Source organism: Labrus mixtus, chromosome 20 (assembly GCF_963584025.1).
Source record: "Labrus mixtus chromosome 20, fLabMix1.1, whole genome shotgun sequence".
Classification (NCBI taxonomy): Eukaryota; Metazoa; Chordata; class Actinopteri; order Labriformes; family Labridae; genus Labrus; species Labrus mixtus.
This window is the reverse complement of record NC_083631.1, coordinates 18345394-18361337: the sequence shown is the minus strand read 5'-3', so window position 1 is coordinate 18361337 and position 15944 is coordinate 18345394. Positions and strand designations below refer to the sequence as shown.

General features: G+C 40.7%; 2 protein-coding genes across 2 annotated transcripts in view; both read left to right on the top strand.

Moving 5' to 3' along the window:
- Window positions 1–15944, top strand: part of b9d1 (B9 protein domain 1) — a 310365-nt gene that overhangs the window by 28789 nt on the left and 265632 nt on the right. The window lies entirely within an intron of this gene.
- The window catches only part of grapa (GRB2 related adaptor protein a), a 30719-nt gene continuing 25641 nt past the window's right edge, over window positions 10867–15944 (top strand). Inside the window, exons 1-2 of the mRNA XM_061026389.1 lie at window positions 10867–11305; window positions 15603–15700. Of these exons, the coding sequence (XP_060882372.1) occupies window positions 11228–11305; window positions 15603–15700 (176 nt within the window). The 5' untranslated portion in view covers window positions 10867–11227. The remainder of the gene's footprint in view (window positions 11306–15602; window positions 15701–15944) is intronic.

The window sequence follows — 15944 nt, the reverse complement described above, 5'->3', positions numbered from 1 at the left end:
TTCCTCTGTCATGATGAGATGAGAGATGAGATTGAGATTCAACTTTATTGTCATTACACATATACAAGTATAGAGTAACGAAATGAGGTTTGGCATCTCACCAGAAGTGCAAATAAGCAGAAAGTGCAAGAATCTGTGCTATGTACAAGTAATTACAAAATTTACAGATGTAGACTAAAAAAAAAGTGAATTATTGGGTATACATTATACTGGATTAATGGGATGCTATAAATATAAATAAATGCTATAAATATAAATATATTCTTCAGATTATAATATACAGATTAAGGTGCAGTGAGCATGCTATACTAGTTTACAGATAATATACAGAATATGGACATATTTTACAGGTTGATAACTTATTGAGGTGATATGAACATACTGTAATACAATAATACAGGTGAGAGAAAAATGATGCTTTTGATGTCTTGTGTGAAGCACTTTGAATTGCCTTGTTGTTGAAATGTGCTATATAAATAAACTTGCCTTGCCTTACTTGTATGATAGAAACTATGCTAATGTCACCCAGGTAATATTACAACAACAACAACAGTGCAGGCCTGATTCAAACTGCCTTATATAAACTCTTTTATTTCTACTTTGTTCTCAGGATAGACGTGCAACAGGCTGGGCCTTTTTTTTTTTGTTATAACATACATAGCCTATCACAATGATGGTAGACTATCTGCACCATGTAGACTTTAGTCTAGGTGTAAAGATTCATGATTAGACAAGTTCGTCTGCTGTTAAAGCCACACCTGTTTGACGCTGCAGGCGTACACAGATGACACCCCAATTCAGAATTTAGGCTAGATCTGTTCTGTCTACACCACAAACTCTCCCGTTATACATTTGGACTCGCTGTTGTGATTTTGTAGCTTGACAGTCACTTCTTTCCCAGAGCATTGCGATTATTTTAGCTCGGTGTGGCAACACATCTTGACGGTCGAATTAGTTCTTGGCTTACTTTTCGAGTCAGTGTGTTTTCCACCAATCATAAATCATGAAAGATTCAATGTTTTCAAAACAAAATACCACCCCTGCTGGAAGGTGAAACTTCTAGGGGGCTAGGTTCCCCAAAAAGGGGGGTCTGGATATGCAAGCAAAGGTTAAATGAGTCTTGATTAGATCCTTTTCTCTTGGGTGGAAACACACCAAAAGCTTCTTTGGAAGCACAAGTTGTGCCTAATTTAAATGTAAACACCAAGGATAAGGATTTTAATTCAAAACACAGCTCCTGTCTCTTTTCCTTTTTGGTGACCTCTCTGGTAAGTTATTCTTTCAGGAAGAAACTTGGAGTATTTTTCTCTCTTTGGATAAAAAGTTGGACTGAAATATGAAGGCTATTACACAACCTTGAGCATGTCACGATTTGCCAATGGCAAGGAGTATAGCCTGTTTTGTGTGTGTGTGTGTGTGTGTGTGTTACAGGTGTGTCAGAACAAGCCACAAAACAGGACAACATTCCACCACTTTTCCATTGTCAGAGTCTAACCGGCTCATCTCATCAAGCAGGGCTTTAAAGAGGGAAGGAAACAGGAACTTAGACCAGCCACACACGTATAGCACACCGTCATTTATTCAGATCCCGTTCTAAGAATAGACTCGAAAATAATACGACAAGCTATGAATAGACTTTTAAATGTTTGCATGGTGAGCACTGTGCTTAAAAATAGAAGTATGGGATGCGATGCCACAGTGTTCTCTGTCAGCGCAGACAGAAAAGTTCCCAGGATGCAGATGGCAAATGTGTTGTTTGGAAACTTTACTTTGGGCTTACTGTTAATGTGCTTTACCTGCTTGTGTGCTGTGACATTTTATTTTGGTCTTTGTCTCAGCTGAGCTTCACTCACTCGGCGTTGTTTTGGAGGGAAAGGGATAAGCCATGAATGCCAAGCTGATTTAGAGTGAGTGAGAGAGAGAGAGAGAGAGAGAGAGAGGGAGAGCTCGATTTAAAGGTCCTGTTTGATAAAAAATCGTTCTCTTTTCAGCCACAACACTTTCCCTGCTTTAGACGAAGGAGAGCCGACATTCGGGGGGAATAATGTAATCACTTCACATCATGTGTCTTAATAGGGAACAAAGTTAATTACATCATAAACTTTGAATGAATTGATCAATATTTTGCTGTTATTCAGTGACCCACATTTTCATCCTTTTCAATAATGAATCAGAATCAGCTTTATTGGCCATATGCTCATTACATATTCAAGGAATGCTACTTTAATAAGCTGTGCTCTCTATATACTAATAACAACCAATATGAAACAATAACACAACATATTTACAAGCCTGATTAAGATGATAGTGCAGTAGTGAGTAGTGCAAAAGATAAAATTAGATGAATATAGTTTTACAGTGTTTACATGAAGCAGTGTGCATATGAGGTCAGATGATGAGCATAACAATATTTACATGACCATAAAATGTGGACGCATAATCTTATTAAAATTCACAGTGTCATGATTTTTCCAATATATATTTAAGTTGGCGGCGTTAAAGAATCTGCTGATTTTTTGTAAAAGTTTCCACATTTGCAAACTCCAGCAATGAGCTAGAACAGTCCATATTTAGCTCTGATAAGATCCAGAAGAGGATTACAAAAAAAAAGCTGGTTTATTTAACTTATCCAAAGGTAGGCACGTTGTCTAATGTCTTTTTGCAATTGTCTCTACCCAGGATGGCAGCCTTGGATGGAATGCAGCCTCTGCACCTTTTTCATTTTAGGCAAATTATTTCACAAGTTCAGTGAAAGTATTAAAAGATAGAAAAATTGTCCAATTTGTAGACGCCTTCTTCAGACCAGCATCTTCCCCTGCAGTTCTACGTTCCACCACTAGATGTCAGAAGAGTTCTACTTTGTATTCATTGTGACGATACGGTTTTATTGTCATCAGTAGTCATTCAAACTGAGCCCCTGCAGTCATGTCCTTTAATATGTGAGAAGCATTAGCGAGTGAACCTTGATTTAGAGAGTCATTAGAGTTAATTAACATTAAGCACCACTTCCTGCCCGCTTTCATTGACCTGACTCACACTGCTTTTACTCCATTAGAGACTGTTGGGGCTGTTAGCTTCACCGTAACCCCTAAGGTGTAATAAACAGACAGGGTTAATCCTGGTCCTACTGCACACCATCAATGAGTTTGGCAGCAATAATACACCAGGTGGTCTCATTTGCATTGGAACATATCAACAATGATCATTATCCTCCTCGGTTTATGTGTTAATAATTCACATTAACGACTCACTGTATAACTGCCAAACACAAATACACCAGACTCTCATGGACGGAAGCAACCTGCTCTTTATTCAACATATTCACATGGCAGCCTTTTTCAGTTGTTTGCCGGTTGTTTTCATGGTGTAACTCATTCACGATTTTACAGAAACGTCTTATTTACAGATTCTAAAAAAACACATAGGGTGGTTGTGGAAAAAAATTCTGGGATTCCAAAGGTCTTGGAATCTAAGAGAAAAAACTTGTTTTAATTGTATTCTTTTTTTGGAGAGGCATTACAGGGGTTAGAGTTGGAAACTGGGGTGAGAGAGAGAGGAGAATGGCATGCAAGAAAGCCACAGGTCGAAATCAGGGCCGCATGCTTTGAGGACGTTAGTCTCGCGAACTAATCACTACCTGCGCCTTAAAAAACATGTAGAAAACAATGCTATCCTTTACTGTGCAGAAAATGTTTGGATGCTTTCTCTACACATTTTTGTAAAGATAGGGGGGGGGGGGGACAATATGGTCAAAAAAATAGAAGCCTTTGAGAACACACCATCCCTTGAATAAATTCATCTGCTGGTGCTCAAAATGTGCAATCCTTATCACAAATTTCTATTCAAATTATATAACGGTTGTCACCCACCAGCGAATCTGGCACCCTCTTCAGTGAATCAGATTTACAAAGGCAGCAGCACATGTGAGTCACATTCATTTGAATATATTCGAGCAATGTGTGAACAAAAAAAAAAAGAGATTCACACAAAGAAACTTACAGATGTACGAAGAAGCCTGATAGTAGCTCGAAACGTTATGTGATGGTTAAAAAAGGAGAGGGAAGGACCGGCTGGTTTTCAGCCTTTAGTCTGCAGAGAAGCATGTGGTTCTCCAGATGCAGAGGTGCTTCTAGAGTCTGTTGGGGACCAAGGCAAGAATTCACAGAGGGGGCCCCTCCAACAATAGCACCCGTCACCATTATGTCATAAACATGACGCCAACAAAAAATAACGAAATGTCAGCATTTTCTAGAAAGTTTTTATAGATTTCATACATTAGCATTCTTTTAAAAGTCAAGTTTAAACAGCAATAATGGAACAAGAGTGAGTGCTGTCAGATGGGGCCACCTTAGGAGGGTTTCCTACTGTGATTAAAAACCTCTAAGCCACTGGTGTGGTCTAAACCAGTGGTTCAAAAAATGGGGGTCGGGACCCCCTGGGGGGTCGCGGAACACTGTTAGGGGGGGTCGCGAGATTCCTTCCAAAAACATATAAAAGTAGAAAATGGTTTAAAATTGGATATTTCACCCATTAATTTGAAAAAAGTAGTTTCTTACAATAAATTACAAAAATAATATGATGGTGTTTGGGCTACTGTTTGCTGTTCTAATGCGTCAAATGTGGGGTCCCAAGTATCTATCACCGTTTTATTGGGGGTCGCCAGCTGAAAAGTTTGGGAACCCCTGGTTTAAACTCTGTCAGACCTGGGGGGGCCCCCTACTGACCTCAGGCCCCAAGCGGTTGCCTCCCTTGCCTGTTGACTAGAAAAGCCCCTGCCTGTCTGGATGAGCTGAAATCAACAGGACTACAGAAATAAGACAGAAATCATGATTCATATCTGCCACTCCTGCAGGCTTGTAGCTAAATCCTTTGGTGTTCTGCTCAGGGTGCTGATGTAAAAGTACCTGAAGAAGTTTTAAAGTTGACATTCTTCTACTTTAAAGCCCAACGAAGCCAACCCGATGAGCTCATCATATCTGTGAGTTGTACTCGAACCTTTTAATAACCACAAACACTCCTGTTCTTGAAAGTGATTCTGGAACAACAGACAAAAAATTCATTTTGAAATCTATAATTCAGGTACACTGGGGAGAAGTCTGCTGCTCTGTTTGCACACAACTCATAACTGATATAATTAGAGCCAACAGTTACAGAGGAAACATTAATAATACACCGTCTTTATTTTACTCAGCTACAAGACGCCATATAATGATTCTAACACAGCCGGCCTTTTTGGAAATTAATTACAAATGTTGTGTTTTCATTTTTTAATATAAAACACAAGAAGAAACGTCCAAGTCGTCTCTCTTATTGAAGGATTAAAATGTCTTTACTGTCACAGCATGTTCAAGTAGGCCTTACAACAAACTCATTGTACACATTTCAGTATCAAGCCTTCATCAGGGAGTCTCACACACTAGGACACCAATATTACACCATTGCAGATTCACTTTAAAAGAATATTTACAGCAGAGCGTTGTCACGGCGATGTTGCAAAAAGAGGTCAATTATTAATTCCTCAAAGCAAACAAAAGATTAAAATGTCAGATTAACAAAGGCTGTGTAAAGTTATTTTTATAAGTGCAGAATATGTTTTTAAGGGGGGAAACAGAAGTGAGCCTGCCTCTTTAAACATTTTCTACAGGTTTTGCATCAGTTCTTAATACCTTGAAATTAATGACCCCTGCTTTTATAGTCCTTAGCCGAGCCACTGATTTAACAACACTCAAAATTTAAATTAAAAACAAAAAACAATGCCAAAGGACAACGTTTCTGAGTTCATATAAACTGGTTTACAACAGCTTATTTTAGAAAATCACTGAGCTTATATCCCCTTGTGCGTATAATTGTCTTTTCCATTGTTTTGTAAATATATGAGAGTAGAGAGGAAGAGCAGCTGTGGATGTTTCAAAAGTTAAATTCCTTACAAAAAGAGAAAGAGAGAGAGAAAAGGCAGTGACAGACAACGAGAGAAAATGTGTCATACACAGAAAGGGAAGGGGGGGGGGAGAATCAGCGGACAGAGATGACAGACATTATTGGAAGTACGGCAACACAAAAAAAAAGGACAGCATGGAGAACAGACTAATGAGAAGGTGGGCCGTCAGAGTAAACAGATGGTGAAAGGCTGTGTTGTAAATTTCTATGAGAGGAAGTTTAAAGTCTTTGTGCCCACCTGCCTTTTTCCGTTGTAGCCCACTCTTGCTTCCGCTGACATTCTCACACACACACTAGCACACACACTCACACACACACACACACAAACTTGCTCCCCAACTATTTCATGCTCTCTGCATCAGTGCCTCCGACAGCATGAAATGTTGGCTTCACTCAGGCAGAAAAGCTTGCATTCTAGATGTGACTTGTGTTGGGTGTGACACATATGCGCCACGACTTAAACCCGCTGAATTTTGTAAACGTAGAAAACGAGAAGTCAATTAAAAATGTACAAAAAAAAAAAAAGTTCTTGTTAAGTAACCAAGCATCAACTTCAAAAATTAAAATAAAACTTTCAGCAACATCCTTTGCTGTCTGTTGCCAAAAATGGACACAGGATGTGATGCAAGCGCACCGGCTGGGTGAGATCAACAGAAGGAAAGGGTATGTACGGTGAGCACCATCGCTGCTGTGCAGACAAAGAACAAAACCACCTACAGAAAATACAACTTAACAAAAAGAAGACCCAAAGAAAGAAGTAAAGTATCGCCCACACTGTTCGACGAGTTCGACGACTCAGATGTGCTGTCAAGAAAACCAGCAGATACAACCAGTTAGCACAAATCTGCATATGTAAGTGAAGTCATTAAGCTTCACAAGTTGGTGCATGCCTTTCTGCAGAGATTTTCATGATCTCTTATTCTCCTCGGGTGCTTATTTTACATTTATGATTAAGCATTTATAAGTGAAAACACAACAGTTATTTGTTATTATCCTTGTGTATAGGAACTTTACTTTAAATTACTCCAAAGCGGTGAAAAGTAAAGGACATTAAATGTTTGGCCCGTGTGCTGAAAGGCAGTTCCACTTCCTCTCCTTCTCTTCCTCTTCTGTTCTTCCATCAGCACACATCCAGCCCTCCTCTCTTCCTCCCGCAGGCCCCTGTCTCGCTTCTCATGGCTGAGTCAAGTGACCAGCTGACCGGGGATTTCCTGGACAGGTTGTGCTGTTGAAACCGCTTTTCCTGCTTTGTTTTGTTCTACAGTATTTAGTCATGCTCATTTCCCCCCAACCCCCCCCCCCCACCCCCCCCCCCCCCCCCCCCCCCCCACCCACCCCACCCCACCTTTTCTCTCTCAGCTAGCAAAGGTTTAAATCAGTAATAATGTTCTGCAGGATGATTTCAAGACGAATGCATCAAAACACATAACTCAGGATCCTGGACGCAAAGAGACAGCTGCAGCGCTTCTAAAGATATATTTTGACAAGACGAGAGGGCGAGTGTTTTTGTATTCCTTGACAGATTGCTGCCTCTTTGAGCAGTTTGGAGAATTTAGATGTCATAAATAAGAGCTGAAGTTAGTTTTTTTTCTGCTCTGATCTCATTTATGGTTAAAAAAAAAAAAAAGGGATTGGAGGGGTGAACAGGAGTTCCACTGAACGGTCTGAATTTTGATGAATGCTATGGCCATGTTCTTTCATAAGGCATGTCATATTCAGTAAAAGGTTATGGAGTGGAGTGGCTGTGCTGCGTTTGTAAAAACACAACGATAACTGAAACATTTTTGGACATGACTCATTTAGTTTTCCCCCCCCTAAACACCCTTGACTTACAGTTGACCGATACAAATGGTTAAACAGAGAAGCCAATGTCTGCAGAAAGCAAAAACAAATGCTTACTAGTATGAGCCCTGAAAAGAAATGTCATGTAAAGTAAACAAAAAGAGAGAACCAAACAAATACAACAGAAGAAACACTACGTATCCGATCATCGAAACAGAAGAGTCCTCCAGTAGGGTGACCATATTTTCAAACTTAGAGCTTGCATACAGTTAGCTGGTCGTTACGCAGCAGTTCCTGTTAGTAGGATAAGCTAGGCTAGCTTAGCAACAGCCACAACTCGCAGATTGATTGACGCGGGTACAGACAAGTCAGTATTGATCTTTGATTCATGAAGCATTAGCAATGTTTATCTATTGGTTCAATTAGAGAAAGCAACGGCATTGATTGACATATATACGGACAAATCGGTGTTGCGAGCATAGTGTATTGTTTTGGTATTTCAATGGGTTAAAACCAGGACAGGGACTGTTCAAAACCAGGACATTTTAATGTTTTATAAATATTTGTGGGGACTCAAGACACAGAGCTTAAAGACAGGACAGACCCGGTCACATAGGGACGATTGGTCACCCTATCCTCCAGGCCTGTAGGTATCACACATTGACACTGGATTTTGGTGAAGAATATTGTATTATGGCTGGGTGGTTTTGGTTTAAAGGCCTCCAAGGACATTTTGCGAATTGAGTTTGTGTCAACCCCCCTTTTTCTCAATTTGCTGCACATTTCTCTTCAAAAAAAAATCTGCTTGGCTGTTACATTTTTGAAGAGGACGCTTTTTAACAACTATGCTCGATTTAGCTAAGTATTGGCCTGAGGTACAGTGTACACCCTCAGGCCAGAACAATGAATGGGACTTACATGTGACGCTCCCTCAGCACTCTTGTTAGTTTGTCTAAATGGAGGTAACAAAGTGCAATGAGACCACTCATTCACCTCAGTGCGTCACAAACACACATCATTTCACACTCATGTTCACATGTGCTGTTTGGTTGAACGTGATGCCCAAAGTGAGAAACCACAAATCACACCTACCATGTGTTTCCATGAGATGTTCTTTGATCCTGTGTGTGTCCTTCCAGCAATTCAAACACATTACTGTAAACTTTTTCTACTGCCCATAATCTGCCCACCCACTGTTTCTGTCAGGGTCACAGCCACAGTTTTGGTAAAATCTCAATGTCATGAACGAACTCAAAGATTGATGGTGACTGGTTGTCCCCTCTTCTATTCCACTTTTTCAAGTGTAACCATGCAAATTACGAACTTTCTATTTTTATATCAGGTTTCTGTTTTCACGGTTTCCTGTGGATCTTTCTTGCAGACTTGCTTCAGTAATACTTGTATTGAAAATATTATAATTGTTATTGCTAATACAGGGCATATTTCATAGTTGTTACCATAAAGCCCTTTTTCGTTAACGCACAAAACCCCTGAAATGTCCCCACATTTCCTGGGTGAGCTGCAGCAGCCTAAAACCCCTTTGTACAATTCAATTCAACTGCATTGTCACCTGAGAGGACCCCCCGCCCCAAAATGAAAGGCCAGCCTTCCGCCAGAAAAGTGCAAATTTCCCCGCTGTTAGGGGTATTTGTCAAATAGGATACGGTACCATCCCATCCCATCCCATCCCATACCATCCCATCCCATCCCATACCATCCCATACCATCCCATCTCATCCCATCCCATACCATCCCATCTCATCCCATCCCATACCATCCCATCCCATCCCATACCATCCCATACCATCCCATCTCATCCCATCCCATACCATCCCATCTCATCCCATCCCATACCATCCCATCCCATCCCATACCATCCCATACCATCCCATCTCATCCCATCCCATACCATCCCATCTCATCCCATCCCATACCATCCCATCTCATCCCATCCCATACCATCCCATCCCATACCATACCATCCCATACCATACCATACCATCCCATCCCATCCCATACCATCCCATCCCATATCATCCCATACCATCCCATCCCATACCATCCCATCCCATCCCATCCCATACCATCCCATCCCATCCCATCCCATCCCATCCCATCCCATCCCATACCATCCCATACATACCATACCATACCATCCCATACCATCCCATCCCATACCATACCATCCCATACCATCCCATCCCATACCATACATACCATACCATCCCATCCCATACCATACCATACCATCCCATCCCATCCCATACCATCCCATCCCATACCATCCCATCCCATCCCATCCCATACCATACCATCCCATACCATCCCATACCATCCCATACCATACCATCCCATCCCATACCATCCCATACCATACCATACAATGCAATGCAATATGAAAGGCTGCATTTTTTGTTTTTTGTGTTCTGTACATTGCCCTCTCTGTTTGTCTTTCCATGTCTTTCTTTCTGGATGTGCACTCCTCCACTTTCAGCCAACAATAATACTGATGCTCCTCGAGGTTTCTGCCTGGTAAAAGGACACTATTTATCAGAAAAAAAACTTCTGTCCTGACCTGCTCTGCATGCTAAGCAACATGGGATTACTTGCTGCCCGATACAAAGAAACACCATTTAATATGTTGATGCATTTAAATCTTGACTGCAACAAAAACTGCAAGAAAACGATGCTGTTTAAAATGCATACACATAATGAGGAGGACAATGGCTGTATAACAAAGGGTATCAGGCCGTTGATGTTGCTGCTGGCGCAACAAATGGAGACAATGGAAATATATGATCTCGCTAGATGCAATGTAAACGACCACAAGAAGCTTCAAATGTGATGTTAGATGGACAGGAAACATGATCTGACACTGGACTATGACAGTGGAAACCGAAGCTGGTGCGAAGAATTTTCAGAAATACAAACCACACACGCACACACACACACACACACACACACACACACAAGCAAATGATTGAAGAAACACATTAAGACAAAACAGAAGCCACAGAAGCCACACAAACTTTGTGAGACAAATATATATACAGGAAGTGCCTCCCACTCCTCAGCCTATACTCACTCACTCTCTCTCTCTCTCTCTCTCTCTCAATCTGAGCGTTACTCATGGTAGTGTGTTGCTGAGCAGCAGCCAGTCGTGTTTTTCCCCTCGCTGAGCGCTCTCTCTCTCTCTCTCTCTCTCTCTCTTTCTCATCCTCTGCTCTGACTCTCTTGTGCGCTCTCAGACTCAGCAGACAGACGAGACCTCTCCTCTCCTGATCCTCTTCTTCTACTCGCCTGTCTGTAATTTCATTTCATTCTGCCACTTTACCCGTTTCTTTTGGGTTTTTCTTCTTTTTTTCTTTTTTTTTTTTTTTTTACATTTCTTCCTCTTCTTGTCCCCCCAGGCCCCCTGTTTCTTGGGGCATTATTGGGGGTCCCAGAGTGTATGTGTGTGTGTGCTTGTGCGTGTGTGTGTGAGTGAGCGTGTGTCGGAGGTTTCGGCATGGAAGCAGTGGCACTTTATACGTTTCGTGCCACAGAGGGCGATGAACTCAGTTTCAACAAGGGAGAAATGCTCAAGGTAAGACAAATATGTACTCCAATGTTTTCTATCTATCTATCTCTATCTATAAGCTATACGTCTCTATTTATACATCTATAGTCTATCTACAGTGTGTGCCTCTCACTCACGTACTTCTCGCTTGGCCTCCTCTGTGATAATTGTGACAATTTTAACTTTTGTGCTTCAGCTCTTGACATTCTGGCTGTTGCTGACTATATAGAAGGAGCCGTGTAGGAAACATTTCTATGGACAGCTCAGACTTCTGAATAATAGAAATGTAAAGACATTTGTCTGCACAGGAATGTCTTATTTTAAGCAAACAAAGCTAAAGCTCCAAAGCTGTTTTTCTCTAATTTTACGTTGTAGAATACAGATACTTTAAGGAACAGTTTTTAAAAATACATATATATATTTTTTGTACTAATATGAAGATTGACATACATGTGTGTATGCTGATTATGTACCAGGTGGCAGCGACCAGCTTGCCCAAGCTTAGCATAAAGAATTACAGTAAAGCAGTTAGCCTGGCTATGTCCAAAGCTAACAACTCCAACATATTGTCACTTTTCAAAAAAGCCACTTGCTAATGTAAAATTGACACAAAACTGGTTAAGAAATGAATTATTGACATTTTGTGGAAAACACTTGTTTCCCTTTTATGATGTTTAAAAGATTAAAAATACAATTCATATGCCAGTGAACAGCTAACAGCTAGCATTAGACTTAAAACAGGGGGGACAAATGTCACATACCAGCACAGGTTAAATTCACTTGTTACCATGTAATGGCCCGATTTGTTTGGTAACCCTAACGTGTGTAAAACTTAGTTACTTAGGCTACTTCTTGACTAGGACAAATAACATCCAGGATTTTTCAACTCGTACTCCAAATTTTAGTGTGTTCATATAATCAGTTAACATCACACAATGACACATTGAACCTGATGGTTATCAGTCCCCCCACATTTGAGTTTAACCATCTGCCTGCTATAGCATACTATTTAGCCACATGACTTGGCAAAAAGATGCTAAAGCGTATTTTTCCCAATGGTTAACAATTTCTTGAATGTAGTCTATATAGGATGATAAACATTTTATCAGCTTTTTTTTTTTTTTTTTTTTTTGCTAACAGGACAAATGAAGTATGAAGAAACTTGCTTCTTGCACAGCTGGAGGTTGTTGTAGCAGAAAATTGTACTGAAGACAAAAGAGCAGTAAACCTCAGACATGAAGAGATACAGCCTCTCTCTCGGTCAACGTTCAATAATGCACTGCAATGTTAAAACAGTGCACAGAGAAACTCATGGCAGAAGACAGTGAAATCAATAATGTCACTCCGTTTTGCTTCATTAGTTCAGAGACCTAGCCTACTGCAAAATAACTTTTTATGTGAAGGGCTGCTGTATCTTTGTTTTCCTGAACTGAAACCATGCTTTCATTTTCATACAGCTCTGGCTGCTACAACACACTACTTTGAACCTTTTTCTCTTTTTGCTTTTAGAAAGGCATTCTGGAAACTGTTGAATGAGGTAATGAAGGAGGGTCAGGTTGAGGGTAAGACCTCATCTTAAACTGACCTGTGACATTTGATTAAGTCTAAGGCCATATTAACGTCTGAGGGTGGATTTGTACCTTTAATTTGGCCTGTAAGCCGGTTTATTATTCACCTCAGACAACTCTGTTCCAATATTATACAACACATGAACAAAGCAGCTTCTCACTTCTGCTGTCTGTAAAGACATTTATCTGGAGCAGAGTGTCAGTGTGTGACGCAGACAGAATGAGGTGCTATTTACTTTTGCTGCCGTGTCAGGACATTATGACAATAAATAAACATGATTCCATTTCCTCTGCAATATTTTATAGTGTGAGTATCACTTTTGGAAATGGGATTTGAGAGATTTTTGGTCCTTTTAACTCACCTGTTAATGAAACAAAAAAACACACCTCCTATGGCTAAGTTACCACAAAGTAATGGACTTACTGTATGCTGATGACTAGATCGAGTATCTAAGTAATCTCATGCTTTATGGCCACATTTGCGAATACTGTTCAGCTTATGCAACGCTTTGTCTTCCCCTCCCACTGGGATCAACTGCTGTGTTGTCTCAGCTAAACAGCTCTTGTCCAGACTTTGGTCAAACAGTACTTTAAGTAATTCTTGAAATGTGTTCACTTCTGCTTGCAGCACCAGATGGCCTGCGCCTTACATAGTCATCACAACTCATACGGCATCATGCAAAATGTCCATCATTTTAAGAGTCTACATTTTCTGTCAGATATTTTCCTTTTGCTACGATGCTGCTGCTAACTTAGTGTCAGTTTTTTTTTCTAGCTCAGATGCTTCTATTTTCTTCTTTTTACTCCTTGATGCTGTTGTGCATCGAAGTAGATGGAGTTTTATTTTGGGATATTTGGTTTATTTCTTTGTTCCTGTTGTGCTGTAGCCATTTGGAAAAGCATCAATAAGGCTAGGTAGTAGTAGACTCATAGTGAAGCGATAAACATAGCTTCATAGTTAAAAAAAAAAAAAGCTTCTGACATTCTGTGTAAAGCTGTTAGACAACACGGCCAATTCTGCCACAAGGGACTCTGAAACGGGAGTGGGGGAAACACACACGTCTTTTGTTCCCCAAACAAACACTAATGTGACGGTTTTGGATTCATCTTGGATTTGGGTTGTGTGACAGACTCCTCCGTCCCCGGTGGCAGCTGAAATGAGAAGGCAAATATTTTTGTAGTGTATTTTTTGGGGCACGATCTCACAATCTGCAATCGCTTGAGCTGTTTAATTCATTCCAGTCTTTTGTTGTTGGGAAATAATACGATGAATGAAATATTTCTGGAGTAGTTAGGGGAAAAACTTCCCTCCTGAAAAGAGCTTCTTTTTCTTTGTGTCTTCTCGGTGTTATTGTCACTTTCTTTTTATCAGGTGCGTCAAGGTGCAGCGTACAACAGAATAGTGCAGAAGTCAGAAGTGTTGTTTTTTTCCTTGATTTTCCAACTTTGGGATTCATGCTTACAGCCTGATTATTAATTTAAGAGTCATTATGTAATTGTTAAGAAGCTGAGTCAGTCACAGCTGAATCAGTGGGGATGCCTGTGGATAAACAAGCTAAATATACACATCGTCAGTTCACCAAATGAGAAAAGAAAGACGTTATTCATCATTCAACTGACATTATAGGCTGTTTTATTTCCAAAGGAGCGATGTCAACAAAACAAGGATGTTCTTTTTTTCCGTGATTAAGGAACTAACCAAAAGATTAAGAACTAATTTGTCTTAATTTTATTTAAAGAGGACATATTATACCCTTTTCCCCCCACCTTTTCAAACAGTCCCCCTGTGGTCTAAATGAAACATCTGTGCTGTGCTTTGGTCAAAATGTAACATGAATCAAGCTCCAGAGGAGGTTTGTGACCCTGTATAAACCAGCTCTCTTAGAACGCTCCGTTATGGTGTGTGTGTCTCTTTAAATGAAAGAGGTACACACACACACACACACACACACACACACACACACACACCATAAGCCGGTTTTGGTTTAAGACTATTTTCTTCTCACCCAGACAAAAGTTCTGTCCGACTCTGAAACCACCAGCGTATTTGAAGGTTAGTTTTTAACTCTGTTCCTGAGCAGTGATTGATACTCTGAACAGTAAATCTTTGCGTAGCCTGCGACACATTTTGCAATATACTTGTACAAATGTGCACAGTGTAACCATTAAAATAGATGGTGCATGAAATGAAGTTCCCCAAAGGCGAAGAGGGTGCAGGACAACTTTTTTTTTTTTTTTTTTTGGCAGATGAACAACATCGCCGCAGGATCTTCTTACATCAGTCCTTACACTGACGGAATATGTTTCAGATGGACACGATTTAGAGTTTGTTAAATGATCAAACGTAGCAGCTGAAAATATCACATTGACATGCCAATAGAGAAATGAGAGGATGAGCGGGAAAGACTGAAGAATATTACATGAGCACTTTTCTGGCCCTTGGTGTGTGTGCGTGTGTGTGTGCGTGTGTGTGCGCGTGTGTGTTTAATCATGAGGGGCTTTGTGTGGCATTTTGAACTTGCCCATGGAGGTTTGTGCGAGTCGAGGGCCGGGTTCACACAAAGATGAATGAGAGCCAGTGTAGCGGATAATAGAAGAAGAAGAGAGTCCAGGCGAGAAGATTGATATATGGGGAGCGAGAGAGAAATGATAGTGGCCTTTCACCCGATAGTAATAGCCTGCGTAAACATCATTATGGGCAATATTTCATTCCTGTGTGTTTGTTTGTGTGTGTGTGTGTGTCTGTTCACTCCTAGATCACCAACATGGAGGATGATCCTAACTGGTACACAGCTGAGCTCCACAACAGGAAGGGCTTTGTGCCCAAAAACTACATCAACCTGAGGCCCCACGCGTGAGTACACACACGGCAACATTTAGACCCACAAAGTCAGACACGTGTACAGTGCATCTTCAGCTCATCTGTAAGAGCAGATGCATAAATTTCACACATCCATCACTGGTCTATCTAAACAGCTCATCAGTGAGCGCGTGCAGCTCGGGGGCGTTTTCTGCTCCGCTTTGGACATCTGCACTCCGGCATAAGGCTGCCTTACCCAAAGGGACACACACAGACACACACACACACACACACACAC